At 46.8% G+C, this 19,270-nt stretch overlaps 1 protein-coding gene across 2 annotated transcripts in view; it reads right to left on the bottom strand.

Annotated features, from left to right (window-relative positions):
• rept (RuvB-like helicase 2 rept) overlaps nucleotides 1–16,347 on the bottom strand; it is a 193,883-nt gene extending 177,536 nt beyond the window's left edge. For both annotated transcript variants that reach the window (XM_075882329.1, XM_037429838.2), the window contains exons 1-2: nucleotides 16,271–16,347; nucleotides 15,764–15,874 (exon numbers count right to left, since the gene is read on the bottom strand). In XM_075882329.1, coding sequence (XP_075738444.1) covers nucleotides 15,764–15,874; nucleotides 16,271–16,279 — 120 coding nt within the window. In that variant the 5' untranslated portion in view covers nucleotides 16,280–16,347. The remainder of the gene's footprint in view (nucleotides 1–15,763; nucleotides 15,875–16,270) is intronic.
• Nucleotides 16,348–19,270: the final 2,923 nt, after the last annotated feature.

Genomic DNA, 19,270 nt, shown 5'->3' with positions numbered 1-19,270 from the left:
GAATTCAGATGTGGATCTGCCAGGCTGGTGATGCGGAAATGCGGGAGATTCGTAAAACTGAGAAATAGAAGTGGTGGAAAAAAAATTTCAATTTTTGAGGGCTGCAGAAATGTCATACAGTGCTCCAAATGATTGCCAACTTTTTTAGACGCCAGCGATCATATTAGTACTCACAACTATGCATTGTATACACACATGAGTAATTGAACAAACTGTGCTATGTCTAGTAACTACTGCTATAAGACCCTTTGAAATATTAAAGAGGTTTCCTGCAGGTCACTGATGTATCGTGGCATCATGCAGGGGTACAAGGCCAAGAAATTTTCAAACCGCTATCCCCATACCTTTTTTTTTTTTTCATGATGGGCGCAACTTCTCGGCTCACTTGCAAGGGGCGTTCGACTAAAGTGACAACGGCATGTGCCCGTTGGCCCGGCGACGGCACCGGATATTTATCTCCTGTGTCGTTACAATGGCAACTAACGCGGTCGCCGGCATTCGCAGTTTTAGTTTTTAATATGCCATAGCCGTGTTTGCTGACTGGAAAATTCATATTCCCCACAAAGTGTTGTTGGCTGCGGCAGTTTACTGATGTCTTAAAGTTACGTCATCCCGCCGATAAATATTTCACTGCGGTCAGCGGACTAATGGGCACACGACGTTGTTACTTCATCCGGTCAATCACGTTTCATGAATGTCCCTGCCTAATGAGTGTACATTTTACGCTGTAGTTTAGGGTTACGGTCTCCGTGCCTGGATCCCTAGATTGATTGATGACGCTAAGTACAGATGTCAACGAGCCTCCATTTCTTGCTGTAACAAGCGCCACAAAAAAAATTTTGAGCATTTGGGCGCTGCGTGGCAGGATATCAGCAGATTTCATGACTTTGGTGAAGCTTGGCGCGAAAATGGGGAGCTGTATATAATTGACCACCAGACTTTCATTACACAACCTCGTGCAATGTCAGTCATCCCCCACATCACCAGGATTTTCTCTCCAAATTACAAGACACAGCTAACTAACCAGTGCGAATTCGATGAACTGAAGGAACAGCTGCTGCTCGAACAATTATTTATTTGATTGACTTTTACGTGGCTATGTTGTGGGAATCAAGGGCGCCCTCCTACCTGGCGCCTCGTTCCCCAGCTACCGCGCACGCGCCGACAGCGTAGCTCAGGCGCGCATAAGCACCGGTATCCGCCAAGATGGCTGCCAGGGCACCTTTTGCTCTGGGCGAGTCAAGCGTCGGCTCCGTCCCGCGCTGGCATGTCCGGGCACGCTACGCTGGCGCGCTGTGCGGGCCTACGTCACAATGCAGTGCCATTTCCTTTTGGGCTGCGCATGACATCCTCCTCTCCTACGAGCTATGTTGCGCCCGACGATTCGCTCATCGCGGCAGATGCTCTCAGGCCTCCATGAGTGGTTGACGCGCTGCTCAGCAGGCAACTTCTCGTTCCTGCGTTCCACTTCGGCCCTGGTGCGGGAGTCGTCGCGCCCTAGGCAAGCGTACTTGCTCGGTCTTGCAGAGTTTCCTATACGGCCTGCAAGCCCGTGAGTGTCGCACTCTGCTGCATCTTGGGTTAATAAACCCGTTGTTCTTGTTTTCCTGCCTCATGCATGGTTTCTAAGCCATGTCGGAGAAAACGACGAACCCAGCCGCAGCGTCGTCGCACGCAGCTGCAGTGGAGGGCGTCGCATCCCTACACGGTTACGCTTAGTAGGTAAGCCTAGTGCAAACCTATCTCCACAATGTGAAAGTCTGCTTGTTGAGGAGCCCACACTTGAATGCTGTGAAGATCATCAATAATGCTGAGTGTGCGCGGCTTCGCCTTCGAGAATATAAGCTTGAAGTGCTCATACAGCTGAACACAGCGCTCTATCAAAGTGCGGCGCCGCACCGTCCTTGCTGCACCTTCGTCGACGTACCGGCATTACAAACAGCCACCCCGTATTGCAACTGACTGCCCCAACTGTGACTATCAGCATGCTTCTACTCAGAACTGCAAGGTTTGCTACCAAGAGGGGACATTTTGCCATGATGCATCGCAGTAGACCCTTAGAACATCACCCTTCAGGCTTAGACACTCAGATCGTGCCGAGTTCCTGCCAGAAACCCGATCAGATCTCCGCACACCGGGATTTTACACCGATGTTGAGGTGAACAGAAAGCCTTTGTTTGCGAACACTGGCTCTTCAGTTTCCATTGTGTTAAAGGACTCAATTACACGGTATTCTGTTGAGCTTCGGTCGAAACCTTCAGAACTTTTAATAAAGTTTTTTATCCATCCATCTGAATCTCTGGTAGGGCTCTCTCAAAATACTGAAAGACTATTCAGAAACTATCATTCCATTTCTTGGGTGTTTTCAAGCTTTGGTAACGTTCCGAAAGCGCACTGCCCAGCTACTGTTCTACAATGTAAAAAATTGACGATCCTTTTTGGTACTGATGCAGCCCACAATGCTGTGGCACCAGTACACAGCCAGTTCCAGTGAATGCCGGCTGTTCTTCGGGCTCACTGCCCCGGTGTCAACTGTGAGTTGCCAGATGTGCCATCTAACACACCTCAAAACAGCACATCAGGTACAGTGGACCACCTACTAGACAGATGTAATCGTTGTGAACACTTGTTTACTCCAAGGCCTCGTACACCCTGTCACCCATCAGGTCAGGATACGTCCTGAAGTCCCACCACAGCACTCAAAGCTCAGGCGACTCTCTCTTACATTGCAGGAACCAGTCCAACAGAAAATAGAGAACTTGTTCCTCAAGACGTCATAAAGCATGTCTCTGCATCAGAACGGGCGTCTCCCATTGTTGGCGTTTGCAAACAGAACGGAGCCCTTCAAATGAGTGTGGATCTGTGCACACCTAACCAGGCCATCATTGTTGATAGCTTCCCGTTGACTCCTATCTCATTAGACACAATTTTTACAAAGCCCTTTAGGAGTGTTAAAGAATACCTTTATAATACGAATGTTCGCCCATTACTCGAGTACGCTTTCGCAGCATGGGACCCAGACACCTTATGTCTTGTGAATAAACTTGAGCGTATCAAGAATCGTGCAGCCAGGTTTCTCTCTCATAATTACAACTATAAAAGCAGCATTTCATAAATTAAAGACAACCTTAGCTGGAAAACCCTAGCCCAACGCCATTTAGCAACGAAATTGGAACTTTTTTACATATTTACTTTGATCTCACAGCTATCAACAAAAACTTGTACATTTTTCCCCCTCACTTCATCTCTACGCATTGTGATCATGACTGCAAAGTACTTGAAACGCGATGTCGCACAAATGTGTTTCATTATTCATTTTTCCTCACACCTCCACGCTTTGGAACAGACTTCCTAAAGGTATAGCAGATTGTAAAACACTCTCCCAGTTCCAGTCGTTTTTATATTCAAATTTCCCATGAACTATAAGCTAGCTGTCCCCTGGCTTTTGCTTGTGCTGTCTTTCATTTATTTATTTTTCTTTTCTCCTTTTGATGACATTGTGCTTGAATTATGTCATCACTATCTATTGTTGCATACACCGCTTTGTTATTAGCTCATTTTTTATCTTTGTCTTTTTGTAAACATACATTCTTTTACGTGATTATTTTTTCTCATGTTGCCCCCCCTGCAATAATGCCCTCGTGACACTGCAGGTACTTGTATTAAAAATAAAAATGCAGACGACCTGTTGCAGTTTCTTCAGGGTGCTAAACAATTCTCAAATTTGAATCTCGTCTCTGCCTATCACCAGGTAACACTACAAAAAAACAGTCGCGACTTCGTGACCTTGATAATGCATGAGGGCCTTTTTCGTTTTAAGCAAGTATGTTTCGGGCCAGCTGACGCTCTTCCTGCGTTTCAACAACTAATCAATCAAATTTTGTAGGCCTGTTTTGGTGTCAAGTTTTGCATTAACGACATTATCATTGTCTGCAACACCAAAGAAAAATTATGATTACAATTTGGAAAAAGTTATTACTCGGGTTGCTTCTTGGAGGTTAAAGCTAAATGACAATTGCATCTTTGAAGTCCAAGAACTGCCACTCATCGGACACAAGGTTTCCGCACTGGGCATCATTTCCGCTCAGGACATATATCCCCCTTGCGAAATACATTCAACTGGCTGAGACCTTTAGCCGGTCGTCCAGTTCGCACCAAGTGCACTCTTTTCTTCGTTTGACTGAATATTATTCCAAGTTTGTGCCACACAAGACCCAGGTAGTGGCACCACTTCCGTCATTTGCTGCATAAAGATGTCTTATTCAATTGGGCTGTGGATGCTAAAAATAGTTTTCAGCAAGTGAAAAAGTACCTACAAGATGATGCACCTATTCTATCACTGTTTAAACCAACTCTTCCTATTGTGGTTTCTACAGATGCCTCGGATTACGGGCTTGGTGTTGTTTTGCAACAGACTGACACTCGAACTATTCAATTCGCATCTTGTCCTCTCCAACTGAACTTCACTGGCGAAAAAGAAGCTTTGGCTAGTGGAAAGTGGAATGTCTACCTCTGAGAAAAAAGTTGATGTTAACCACCAGTCATTTGCTACTCTTTCGTATGAAAATGGCCCTGAGAGGAAGCCACTGAGAATAGGTAGGTGGACAGCTCGTCTTCTCAACTACACTTCAAGTATTGCACAGGTGAGCAGAATAAGGTTTCAGATGCCCTCTCTCGCAACCCCCTTTGACATCTCTTTAGCTTTTGAAGTAGTAGTCGCCCAGCTTGAGGCCACGATATCCAAAACTGAAGTAGAACAGGCCACGGCCTGTAAACCACTACTAACACAAGTCATGGAACATACCATGAATAGGTGGCATGCAAAGAATCAACTTTCTAAAGAACTGCAGCCACTATATGAGGTAAGGAGTAAAGTATCGGTAGTAGATAGCATCCCGCTGGGAGGGGACCAAGTTGTCCTTTCCAACTAACAACAGAAACAAGTGCTCGCACGTGCAGGGGACCCAGGTATAGTGATTCTGCAAGACAAGTTTCACTGCACCTGTTGATGGCCAGCTTGTTGAGCAGAGTCAACAGGGACCCATATCGAATACCCTCCCCAACCCGGGTGAAAATGGTTGTAGATAATGGGTCCGCTTCATGCAGCCTCTCAAGACTAACGGTATGCCATAGTCATGGCATACTACTCCAAATGGCCCGAGCTGATGTACACACCATGTGTAACTAGTCAGTCGGTAATAGGTTTTCTAGCCTCAGTTTATTCTAGAGAGGGACTGCCCGAGGAAATAATCACTGATAATGGCCCAAGTTCACTTGTGTTGATTTCGAAACGTCGAGGGAATCAACCACATGAGATCTTCCCTTGATTTCCCCCAATCTAATGGACAGGTTGAGCCGTTCAACCGCATTCATTAAAGCAATTCAGTCAGTGTACCCTTCAGAAACTCTGAAAAGAACAGTTCTCGACTACCATCTCGATATATCGAACCATTCCTCACACTCCAACCAAGTTATCTCCATTTTACTTGCTGCAAACCTCGAATACGTTTGCATATTGTAGGCTTCCCCGAGCACAACCCATATCCCGAATATCAGGAACTCTGACATGTTGAAAGCTATCAGCATAAAATGGCGAAAAATGCCAGTCGCAGACATCCTGCCTACCACAACTCCTTTCAACCTGGTGACCTAGTATGAGTGCATCAGAAAGGACAAGGAAAAGCTTCCTCCCAGTGTTCTCACCCCAGGGTAATCTATTCTAAGGTAGCCCTTATCGTCTGATTGGCATGCTACAAAGCTCTCCAAAAGCACACTGAAAGAGCCCCCAACACAGTCACTACCAGTATTATTACCCAAAGCCAATACCCAAAACAGGTACCGTGTTACCCACTGTGCCACCGCCTGTAAGTCCGCCGAAACCTCGTCACCCAAGATGCACAACTTCAACATGACATGGAGTTATCAAAGTCGCGCCAAAGATTGTCGTCCATCATGTTACAACCCCAACCACCACATCAATCAGCATGGCTTCACAAGACCGCCGGTGTCTGCAGGGGAAAATGTTGTATATTGTAATAAACTTTGTTCTGTGGAATGGCCTAAGGGGGCGCTGTCAACATGTATAAACACCCTCGCTACAGCCATAGTAAGCTGAGCGCGGCTTGGAACTTTGCGTGTGTCGTTCCTTCCGGAATGCTCAGTGCCTTCCTTCGTAAACACAACACCAATGCACTTTTGTAACAAAACCGATGTAAAAAAGACACATCGCATTACTAAAAAGCTAGAGTGGTATTAATGCGAGTGCCTGTATTTCATACCGATAAAACGACGAGACATTTTATTCCATTACCTCTCCGACTCGCCTCAGTTTCTTAAGAAAAAAGGAAAACTGGCTGCTCACACAAAATCTTCAAAATCTTCTAACACACAGTACCTTATAAATACAGAATTCAGCATGTAAAGTTTATCAAAGAGAAAAATTCGAAAAACTTGTGGCTCTTTTTATGAGCATCCACGTATAATACATATGCCAGATACGTAACCTTACTTTCATGTGTATGGCTTTTTGTTTCAAGATATTTTTGAGCACTTGCTTATTTTGATGCGATAGCATTATATAGATGTAAATAAAGACAGGAACTAGAAGGCATGCACACTTTGGTTTTTCTGTCGCCACAGTCTCACTTCTTCCTATGCACGACATTCTTTACTCCTCGGGGGATGTAAAATAATCTTAGTCCTTTCACTGACCAGCTGCTACACTAACACTTGCTGCAGCCACATATTTCCACAAAGAAAAAGGTAAGAATTCTACTCAGAATCACATTCGGAGTGGGGAGGGTTCATGGGGAGTGTGGTGAATTAAAAGTGCACAAACTTGGCTTACGCACACTTCTTGTGACGACAGGGTCACCTGAGTAGGCGGTAGTACGCTTCCCAGCCATTCAGCACAATGGAAGCGCCGGCTTCACAAAATGGGGGGGGGGGGGAAGAGGTTGATGGCGCAGGAAAAGTGTGGTAGCGTAAATCAAGGATCACTGCAACTTTCCAAGGTCTAGGGTCGTTAGCGAGTTAGGGTTACCACGCAAGCAGCAGCAGGGCTGCTGTGATGGAGGCCGAGCTGGCACACGGAAACAGTAGAGAAGTTCTCTTTGCGATTTGGCAGAGCTCCTGGATGGACGTATTCTGCGAAGGATCCATGGGTGATGGCCACAGCGGGTCGTTTCCCGTGGATCACTCAAGGAGAGTCTAACATCAGCGATGCAGCATTCATGGTGCCTTGTGTTATGTTGTTTGTTTGAGTGCTGTATTAGGATACTGTATGAGGTTGCCTAGCGTCTCACTGCTGATGTTTCTGATTTGGCCAGAGATGTCGCTGTGAAAGCGAGTAAATGTACACAGTACGTTTGGTTTGCCTAATAGCATGACTGTCTCCTATAGTTCTGAAAATGCAGTAATCATATCTCGAGACTGGACAAGCTTCACAAATTACCATGGAACATTAAGCATATATATTTAACTGAACTTCATCAAGACCTAATGAGGCCACACGAGCGATCTGTTTTTTTCCCAACTCTGGCCAGAATTAATTTAAGCTCCATTGAAAAGGCTCGACATCAATGAAAGCAAGTTACATTTTGCCCTGAAAGAACATGCAGGGTTAGTCGTTCTTATTTCTGGTAGATGGCTTGTGTTGTGAGTAAACGTAATTCTCACAACTTGACACCAGCCACAGGAACTAAACAAACTCTAGGATTTTTTTTTTCTTACATGAGAGTTCATTAACTGGCACATTAAAAAAAATGTGTGATCAAAAACGAGCACACATTGTAGTAGTGTAGTTTCGGTTCAATTTGTACTGTCCGCGGCCTATAGGTGGCGCGAAAGGTAAACCAACATGGCAGTCCAGAGGATGATAGCAAGTAAGTAGGAGGGCATAAAGACGTGTTGTAGAACTTGTTTTGACAAATGTAATCACGCCAGGCCGCTTTCATGACGTGGCATCGAGTTCCGCATTGAAATAGATTACAATTACACGCAAAATTAGGAGTAAAAGAGTAGAAATTTGCAAGCCAACCATTTACACGATGGCCAAGATGAAACTTCCGCACAATTTGCGAGCATCGATAACCGCTTCATTCTCCGTTGCACTGACCCGCTTGTGTCCGCAGATGTGTTGGCTTTCCATGAATAAATGTTGCGACGATACACACCATTTGCAGCTGCCATATGCCACTCTCTACAAATTAAACAGCGGCTGTATTATTTTATGTAGTGTGACCCAGCCTGCCCACTTGGTGTCTTGAAAGGCATTATCAAAAGTTTACAAAGAGAAAAGGAGGAGAAGTGCGCCATCTATGCCGTGCACGACGCTTTGTCTCTCGAGAAAACAAATTGCTTCAAGCTGCAATGTTGTGAAGAAATACGGCTATCTCTCGATAATTGGAAGCGTTTTGAAACTTGAATTATTGCGACCACGAGAATACAAAGCCAGGATTTATATAATTTATCATGAGTATTAAGCTCGTGAAACACTGATGTCGCCAATTCGTAAGAAGGTTCTTGCAGTTTTATTAACAAAGACACATGTTATGGGTGAATGCTTGGGCGGTTGACTGAAATTAGGAAGCGCTCAGGCGATAGTAACATATATAAGCTTATCTTAACATTAATACTACAGCACATAAGCTTCGATCAAGATGACTTCGTAACATTGTTCCTGAATGGTGCTTAGAACAGAAAAAAATGCACTAAAACATATGTAAACAAAGCGTGCGTGTGAGAGTTTTTTATTGGCATTGTGCCACATGCCCAGTTCGTGCTTTCTTTTCCTGCCACCTCTCCTTCTTAGAACTGCATACAATCGGACGTATTGAGAGAGAGAAGAACAACTTTACTGACGGCACCACGAGGTCGTCAACTTTATCTTTCCGGTGGTTCGACGGGTGGCGACCAACAGCGACCATTTCGGCCCAGACAATCACTTCTGCCTGAACACGATAGTAAGTTGACGACAGGAATAACTCCCATGCCTTTAGGGAGGAAGCTGGCAGTATTGTTTTGGAAGCTGCCTGAAGGCTTCGCAAGATTACATTTTGGGAATGCGAGGAGAAACCACCACCAAAGCGTATTGAAGCGGCGCAGACTTGCCAACAGATTACTACACATCCGATCACTACGCATTTGCAATGGTATATTTTGCTAGAAAGAATGTTACAATATTTCCGTTGCAAATATGGCTTGCGCTTCGCGGCACAGAGCCCATATGTAGGATATTACTACTCATTCGAGAAAAGGTTAACGAAAGCTTTCTGCATTGCCTGCATGGCAAGTGTTGGCAGGTCCAACACTAGCCACATTAAAGCATTGCGTCGTCGATTGATCCTCAAGGCGTTTTTCTCTCTATCCGCGGCGCGGCGCATCAGTTTACGGACAGTGCGAATATGTATGACGTCAGAAATGCCTAACAACTGGGCCAACTGTCTCTGGTTGAACATCCTGAGGTGGGCCATGAGAAACTCTGTAATAGAGGACTCCAAATATTTTCGACCCCCTCTGGTTTCTTAATGGTACACTGACACAATTTTTAAACACCGCAATCGGCACACTTTTCGTCCACTTGGCATTGAATGCTGTCTTAACAGCAGAGGCAGAAAACGTGCATGCCTTGGTTTAGCGTTTTCATCACGCAGCATGCGCAATGGGTAGTAGCATGACCAGTCAACACAAAACTGTCTATGCAGCTGAGTTCACTCATAATCGCTTATGTGTACTACACATGCAACTGACGAGTTGCTGTGCTTATGTTGCCAACTCTATATCGATATCAAAACTGACAGAGCTTTTTAAATGCGAAACATTTCTTAGCGAACTTCGACGACTCTGAGTGTATCTATCTATCTAGCCGCCTACGACTTTTAGCTCTCCTGGCTGTTTCGATAATGGTATCGATACCAAACTTGGTATGGCATAACACGACTGTATGAAGAATATATTTGACTGGTCACAACATGAAAATCATGACATGTATGTCATGATTTACATTTGATGGTTCTGTAGCTCTTGCAGTGGTTTCGTTCCCATGGCATGTTGCAAAACTGGTATCGTATGGCATGATTGCATAGTGAACACAAGCGACACACCTATCATGAAAATTATGACATGCGTGTCATGTAACAACATGACTACATGCCACACATGATGCGCTAGCGGCCGTTTCGAAAGCGTCACATATACCAAATTTGGTATTACAGTACGTGAATAGGTGTCGAAGGTATGTGACTTGTGCAAACATGATAATTATGAGATGCATTTCATGTAACAACATGACTACATGCCACGCTCATGATGCACTGGCAGCCGTGTCGCTAGCTTCACTTATACCAAATTTGGTATTACGAGACGTGAATGAATGAAGAAGGTATGATACTGGTGCAAGCATGATAAACATGACATCCATGTCATGTAACAACATGACTACATGCTACGCTCATGATGCGCTCGCAGCTGTTTCGCTAGCTTCACATGAACAGGCTACTCAACAATTGACCACATTCATACTGTCAATCAGGTAATAGAAAAATGCTCAGAGTATAACCAACCACTATACATAGCCTTCACAGATTACGAGAAGGCATTTGATTCAGTAGAAATATCAGCTGTCATGCAGACACTGCATAATCAGGGCATAGATGAAGTATATATGAACATTCTGGAAGAAATGTACAGGGGATCAACTGCTACCATAGTGCTTCATAAAGAAAGCAAGAGCATACCAATCAAGAAGGGTGTAAGGCAGGGAGACACAATCTCCCCAATGCTATTTACCGCGTGCTTGCAGGAGGTTTTCAGAAGCCTATAATGGGAACAGTTAGGGATAAGAGTTAATAGAAAATACCTTAGTAACCTGCGCTTCGCCGATGACATTGCGTTGCAGAGTAACTCAGGGGACGAAATGCAACTCATGATTACGGAGTTAGACAAGGAGAGCAGAAAGGTGGGTCTTAAAATGAATCTGAAGAAAACGAAAGTAATGTACAACAACCTCAGAAAAGCGCAGCGCTTCGAGATAGGTGATAGTGCACTTCAAGTTGTAAAAGACTATGTCTACTTAGGGCAGGTAATAACCACAGAGCCGAACCACGAGATTGAAGTAACTAGAAGAATAAGAATGGGGTGGAGCACGTTCGGCAAGCCCTCTCAAATTATGACAGGTAGATTGCCACTATCCTCCGAGAGGAAGGTATATAACAGCTGTATCTTGCTGGTACTTAGCTATGGAGCAGAAACCTGGAGACTTACAAAGAGGGTTCAGCTTAAATTGAGGACGACGCAGCGGGCAATGGAAAGAAAAATGGTAGGTGTAACCTTAAAAGACAAGAAGAGAGCAGAGTGGATTAGGGTACAAACGGGGGTTAAGGATATCATAGTTGAAATAAAGAAGAAGAAATGGACATGGGCCGGGCATGTAGCGCATAGACAGGATAACCGCTGGTCATTAAGGGTAACAAACTGGATTCCCAGATTCTCCTGACATTTCGCTGTTTCTTGATGGCCATCCTATCTTTCTGGTACCACGAATTCGCATTTTAGGCCTCTACCTTCAGTCCGACGGCAAGGCCTCGTACACTGCACACCTTCTGGCTCAGCAGATAACTCAAATTACACACATGATCCAACGCATCACCAATCGCAGGAGAGGCCTCTGTGAGAAAGATGTCCTCCGCTTAGTACAAGCACTCATAGTTAGTCGGCTCACCTATCATCTTCCCTTTCACAATCTCACTCTAGCTCAAATAAAAAAGATGGACATCCTTCTACGGACAGCTGTGAAGGCGGCTATCGGCTTGCCTCCACACGCATCTACACAACGCCTCCTTCAATTAGGAGTTCACAACACCATAACCGAACTCATCGAGGCCCAGCACAATAGTCAGCTCCAACGGCTCAGGCAGACCCGTCAGGGCTGCGCCATCCTGTCTCGTCTTGGCTACCCGATTCCTCAAAAACCCGCACAAGTACCGCGATATAAACTTGCTTCTACTGTCCGCGCACTCATCAAAGTGCCTCCGATTCCACGCAATATGAATCCCTCCCGCCACGCCGGTCGTCGACGTGCCCGAGTTCAGGCTATGACACGCGTCTTTGGTGATGGTACATCAGACTTACAAGTACTTTACACTGATGCAGCACGCTACCCAGAGAAGTAAGCCATGTGTTTAGCCGTGACAGATGACACAGACGCCCTTGTGGCGTCTGCCACACTTCGCACTACAGACAGTGGTCTGGCAGAGGAGGGAGCTCTCGCTCTGCCAATTGTTTACGCTACGACACTGTCACATGACTCCCCTGTCACTATTGTAACAGATTCACAAGCTGCTTGCCGTGCTTTCGCTCAAGGACTTGTGGCTGCACATACACACAATATCCTCTCTTCTGTCTCACCGTCCGCATTACGTCCTGTGCGTATCGTCTGGACTCCTGGACACGCCTCTCTCCATGGTAATGAACGCGTTCATGCGGTTGCCCGAAAGCTGACCGGCCGGGCTCCATTGGAAGAGCTGTCCAATCCAGACGACGCATCGACAGAACCACTAAACTACAACGCTACGCTGCAGTACTATCGACAGAGCCGTTATACGTATCCTCCCCCTCATCCTTCACTTAACAGAGCAGATGCTGTCGCTTGGCGGCAACTACAGACCAATTCATTTCCTTGCCTTTATATGCTAAATCACTTTCATCCGACTCTCTACTCCTCCTACTGCCCCTTCTGTGGATCCGTACCGACGGTGTACCACTCCACGTGGGAATGCTCTGCCCCACAGGGCGTGCCTCCCATTCCCAATCCCACCCCTTCCTCTTGGGAGTCTGCACTGCTCAGCTTACGCCGGCAGGAACAGCAGCAGCTGGTCCAGCGGGCTCGCAAGGTCGCGCAAGGCAATGGAGCCCTGGACTGAGGGCCCCACCCAAAGAAGGCTCAGTTTCCATTTGTTATTAATAAATGTTTATTCTCTCTTTCTGGATTCCCAGAGAAGGGAAGCGGGTTAGGGGGAGACAGAAGGTTAGGTGGGCAGATGAGATTAAGAAGTTTGCGGGTATAAATTGGCAGCAGCAAGCTGAGGACCGGGTTAACTGGCGGAACATGGGAGAGGCCTTTGTCCTGCAGTGGACGTAGTCAGGCTGATGAAGATGATGATGACATGTACCAAACTCGGTATTACGCGATGCAAACGGGCAACATAGGTAAATGACACATCCAAACATGGTGATCACGACATACGTGTCATGTAACAGCATGACTACATGCCACACTGATGATGCACTTGCGGCTGTTTCGCTAGCTTCACATACGCCAAGTTTGGTATTACGTGACGCCAATGGATGACGAGGTATAGGAGGGTTGCACATGGGCGTGGCCCACGACATGACGCCAGCGTCGAAGAGGCAACGCATCCATCTTTGTGGTCTCCCTCCCTGCCGCCGCGGGCAAGCAGTCGCAGAACGTACACTAGTACGTGGGTGTTATATGATGCACTCACGGCTGCGCGCCTGTGCAAGATTCCTGACCTGTGCTCATAATGGTGAACTGTGCCTTATTTGGTTGCTACAATCACTCGAGTGAGATGGCTGGTCATGACAATGCGTCTGATGTCGGCTTTTTTTTTTTTCATGCCTAAAATGATTGTAAACCAATCGAAAAGGTTTGAATGGCTCAGCCACACACTATGCTGCGTGTGCGTTAAACATTTCATTTCCGGTAAGTGTTCAGAACCTATGCAACATCATAGAGGCTCGATTTTGTGGTGAAACATTTGGGTTTTCGCGACGTGCGCTATGAAGCTTTGTTTACGCAGCAAGAGACGAGCGCGCGGACTACGACCGCGATCGCTGCTTATCACCGGTATCATTCAGGTAGGTGTGGCGTGTTACTGATTTCGGTGTGTTAGTAAACAGTCAGTGACGCAGTGCGTTCTCGTTTACCCATGCTTTAAAGAGCCGAGCACAATGACGTCGATCAGTTACAATCGAGACCGTATGTGATTTCTGGGTGCGCAGTTGCCCGACGCGCGTGATTGGACCCTGCAGCAAAGAGCATTTTTGATTGCAAGCGGCTTGCGCTCAACCATGATCAAACTATGCCAATTGTATCACCTCACATGCTCTTGCAAATGGTGAAGCCCTTCCACACAAAGAATTTGGGAAACGACACCACCGCGGTGAAAAAAAAAATATTTGTCCGAACAGTGAGCAAGAGGAACCAGTCTTGTTTCCGTCGACGACGTGGCGGCTGTCTCCGAGGTCTCTAACTCGATGCTGTTGGACCCATCCGCTAGTGACATAGTTGTGGGCGTCCATCAATTTACAGGTTTTAAGCTCGCTCCTTGTTGCAAAGCTTGTGCCGCCAACAAGGTGGTCCTTAATGTCCGTGAGCTTGATGCGGGATTAACACTTCACATCCCACACAGCTTCATCGCTGCTGAAGTCGAACAGGTCGATATCCGCCGAAAATGTGAACCTTATGTTCGTAGCGAAGTTTCACCGGACTTCGGAAGCCACGCGCGTAAGCACTCAGTCGAATTTCACCACGTTGGTACCGTACGTAGCGGCACGCACACCATCTCTCACTGCCGCTCGCCGCTTCAAAAAGGGCGCACTTAGACCATTGACATGGCGGTAGAGGCAAACACCGCTAGCGCCTCAAGCGGATGACGTCACGTGCAACCCTCCTATATGACTGGTGCAAACATGAATATCATGACATGCGTGTCATGTGAGAACATGACTACATGCCACAGTCAAGGCGGCAACACATTTCGACGCGACACGGTGCGCGTCCTCGTCGGCGTTCATTTCCTCGCGCCACGCTGGCGTTGCCACGCCAAGCTCTGGTCCTTTCATATACTCAGGCGCGCGCCGGGCTGCGTTGTTTTGACGCATGCGCGTTTCAGTGTGCCCGGCGTCCCTCCATAACGAAAAGAGGGAGACGCAGTGTTGTCTAGGTAACGCATCGGTGCAAAATGCAGCATCCTCGCATTTAGCACTGGTTGCCGTCGGGCTGTGCCTGGCGTCAGACTATAGAGTGCTCACGTTTTGCTAACGTAGCATCGCTGTGCCCAGCGTGCCCGCGCGTCAACACTACATTGAAGGATATTGGGCCCTTCATGATGCGCTCGCCACCGTTTGGCTAGCTCCACATGTTCCAAATTGTGTTACATGACGTCAATGAATGACGAAGGTATATGACTGGTGGAAACATGATAATCCTGACACGCGTGTCATGTAGGAACATGACAACATACCATGCTCATAGCGTGCTCGCGGCCGGTTTGCTAGCTCCACATATACTAAATTTGGTATCGTGCGACGTGAACAGATGACGAAGGTAAACGACACATCCAAATATAATAATCATGACACGGAAATTATGCACGGCATCATTCACTTCCACCTCGTAACGTTGTACTGATTTTAAACAGACATATCAACATTTCTCATACGTGCTTCGCATATCAATTCCCACTGCACGTGGGATTTGACTTTTTTTTTTTCTTAAGGCATCAAAAACGTATTCAGTGCAGCCACAAGTGCTTTCATTTTGAACAATAAGAAAATCAAGATTCATTAAACGTGCACCGCCCAAAACCCAAGTAGATGTAGCATATCGCCTTGAACGGATTGCGCTGCAGAGAGAGTAAGCAGGTATCCCTGCACAACTATTACATCATTCAAGCTGCCTAGCATGGCGCTTTCGCGTACCAAAAACCAGACGTATAATAACGGCGTCTTCAGTCGCGCTTACCGGTCGTGGTTCAAGTGAATCATCGAGTCCGAGACCACGTATGTGTGAATGGGCTCCAACTCGTTCAATCCTCGTAATCTCTCGCACCTCTTGAACTTTCGCTGCAGCGGCCTTTGCAGAAAAAAAAAAAGGAAAACGTGGTTTCAGCATCGAAAAGTACTTTGGCTTGGGATAGCTGGCACACAGTACTCCTTTTGAAATGGCAACGCAACGACACTTTCTTTTACCGTGTTGTTGCGCTGCCCTTACAAAAGTGAGTTTCAGCACCGCGACACAGAATGCGGAAGTATCAATGAAGAACAATGGAGCGACCCACGTGAATACAGCAAGCGGACTCTCTATAGTAAAATTGTCAAGGCGCGCTTTGAGCGTGCCCCGACCTACAAACAACACACGCCCGATTTTGTTATCCTTTTTAAAGTTCGCACAACACAGTCTACAAAGAAGTTTTTCGTTATATTACAATCGTTTACTACTACTATTTTAAAAACAAGGAGCGCTTCTCACCGACGCCATGTCTAACGTCACTAGTCACGAAACACGGAGGAAGGAAAAGGTAAGGAGAGGCCCTGACGTCACTCGTTGTGAAGCCGCGATGAAGCCGGAAGTCGGCCATATTGACTAGGCAAATTCTCCTCTCTTGTTTACATATGAATGCGAAGCAGAAGGCGCGACTCCCTCTCCGGCTCGGAAAGCACGTGGCCTGCGCAGCGCGTGTGTCGGGACGATCCGAAACTAATGGAACTGGGCTCATCACTCAGAGCCAGCGGGACACCTTCAGCGAAATCGCTTCGTCCGAGTAATAACAGGGAGTAACAACAGCTCGCCGACAACGAAGCAACTACGAGAGAACGCGCGCTAGATGCACTGACAACGGCGAGTGCTTTCACGTCATTAATTCAGCAACTGTACAGACAACACGATCGGTCGTGCGCCTTCTACGGTTGCATTCCGCCACGCGACTGACGCAGCGTCCTGCCACTGTGTCCGTGTTCCGCGTGAAACTCACCGGCGTCAGCATTCTGCGACCGTGGTGACTTCGAGCACGGTGCTAGTGACAGTTGAACGTGGTTGCTGTTACGTTGAGATTACATGCAATGCTGGTGGTGAGTGTACCAAGCGGAACAGAAAAGTTGTTTTAATACGCACATGCAAGTTGTTACTGTACACACACAACACGAAACTACGTATGTGCACATGGTCCTCATGGCGTCTTGCTGGGCTCAACAGCGCCGTCCGTTGTCACAAGCAGGAGCACTGCTCAACCGTCACTGACCTGCAAGGCGTTCGTCGTCATTCAGCTTCGTCATGGTGCCCAACGCAATTTCGCTGAGCATTTCGCTGAACACTAACTGCTTCATATCCGCGTCATCAGCCGCACGACACATGGATATGCACTTGTTCTACGCACTGTTGAAACCCCGTGATGGACAAAGGGATTTGTAAACGTTGCTAAGAGTAATGTAACAGCCAGGAGAACACTGCGTAACCAATAACGCGGCGCAGAGCACAGATATTGTCCGCCACGACTCAGCACGAGACCTGGGGAGGCACACATTCCGCCGCCAGCCGCGGCCGCTCACTGCTAGACCAGCTTCACTGCGCAACACGTAACCATAGCAACGCCGCCATTGTGCCTAGTGAATATGGCCGCCATGATGTCATTTCCGCCACATTTTTTACGCCCTGCGCCGGCTGGGCATGCCCTTTCCTTACCTTTTTCCTTCCTCCGTGTCACGAAATGAATGATGATCAGCGTTGCCAGATTGTGAAGACAACGCCTCCTTTATTAAGATGCCTGATGAATGGCTAGAGGTGTGCGCCGACTGGTCGGCGCGCCGCCGCCGATAGTTTTCGCCGCCGCCGACGCGAACTGATCGGCGCGCCGCCGCCGCCGCCGCCGACGTTTTTCATCGGCGCAATCGACGTGCCATTTATGCGCCAGTACTAACTTTTCAAAGATTTGTCTTCTTTTTCATCGTGATTTATAGCTTCGTTTCACATTTTATGTAGCCAGTAAAAACCAGGCTTCTTAGTTATCTTCATCCAGCTTCAGAGACAGAGAGTACCACTATGAACAGCGGAACGAGTTCGGCGGCCGCTGCATGAAATGACATATTGAACAAATTGACAAAAAAATAAATGTAACAGTTACAGTAAAGCATAGACACTGCCATCTTAGGCTTAGAAGCAATTTATCTGTTTTTTGTGTCGTAATTAGCTATGATTATGGTGATACGACGTTGAATGTAATGGCCCAGCGTTTTGATGCGTGCGAGTTCGCCATAGCACAATTCGAATATTCATACGGATGAAAAACGGCATCATTATCAGTCCAAGATGGCAGCTTATAATTGTGCCCGAAACAGGGCGTACATAAAGAAGAAATGAAGTGGTAGCAGTGCAGCACGAATGCAGCGCGTTAGATGAAGGGAGGAGGAGGAATAAATGAGGAAGGACATGGAGGTTAGGCGTTAGATGAAGAACTACACAAAACCCCGAAGGATGAAATGAAAAGGGAGAAGTTTAATGAAGATTAAAAGCGTCGAGGCATAATACATGCTCGAACCTACTCAGGGTATATCAGCACCTGTCCGCGGTGTTAAAGTTGATAATTTTCGAGGATGACTACTTATACGCAGCGTCTGAACATGCTGCAGAAAATATTCACCATCTGTTTTATTTTTTAACTTGTCTGTTTGTACCGGCCTTTTAAGACATTGGATACCCGGGATGAAGATGCCAAGGCAGTAAGATGGCAAGAGGGAGAAAGGAAGGCTGGGGGATTAACCATATCTTGGCATCCGGTTTGCTGCCTAGCACCAAGGGTTGAGAAATAGGGGCAAGAAAGGGCGTGTAGAGAGACAGAAAATAAAACGCATGTGCACTCAGGAGTAAGATGGCAAACGTAACAGAGTATTTATTACATTCTGTACAGACAGGGCGAGAGGTCTCTTGCGAATGCGCTGGGTGGCTCACTATGAAGTGTACGTTTTGACTTAATCAGGGAATGAATCCAGAATGCGCTGTTGAATCACGAGACACACACACCATTTCTGACGGTGCCGCTCACACTCGCTCAAGTCAAGGTCTTTGATTGGGGCGTGGCCACCACACTGCACCTGTGACACCAAGAAACCATTGTGGTCGTCTCGTGGAACGTCTTATGGTGTCGGAATGCCACCTCACTTCCCGGCTAAGATGGACAGTACACGGCGGACAGCAGGCTGGCAGCCCTTCGGTGACTTGTTTGATGAACAAAGAACGCGGCCCTCCCCCGTCGGCCCAGGCGCCGCGCGTAACAACGGCTATCCAGTGGTGAGAAGAGGCGTAATAAGCTTGTCTGAGACCACCAGTTTTAAAAAGAACAAAACAAAATTTTAAAAAACTTGCCAGTAGACAATTTACAAAAGACGGCTGGATTCATCAAAAATGCAGAGACCGACATTTGAGCGACATGTCATATATGACATAGTTCAGCAAACTGGTTTTCATCACGTAACTTGA

This window comes from Rhipicephalus microplus, chromosome 2 (assembly GCF_043290135.1).
Source record: "Rhipicephalus microplus isolate Deutch F79 chromosome 2, USDA_Rmic, whole genome shotgun sequence".
Taxonomy (NCBI): Eukaryota; Metazoa; Arthropoda; class Arachnida; order Ixodida; family Ixodidae; genus Rhipicephalus; species Rhipicephalus microplus.
Note: the sequence above shows the minus strand (reverse complement) of the source record. Positions and strands in the feature narration are given on the sequence as shown.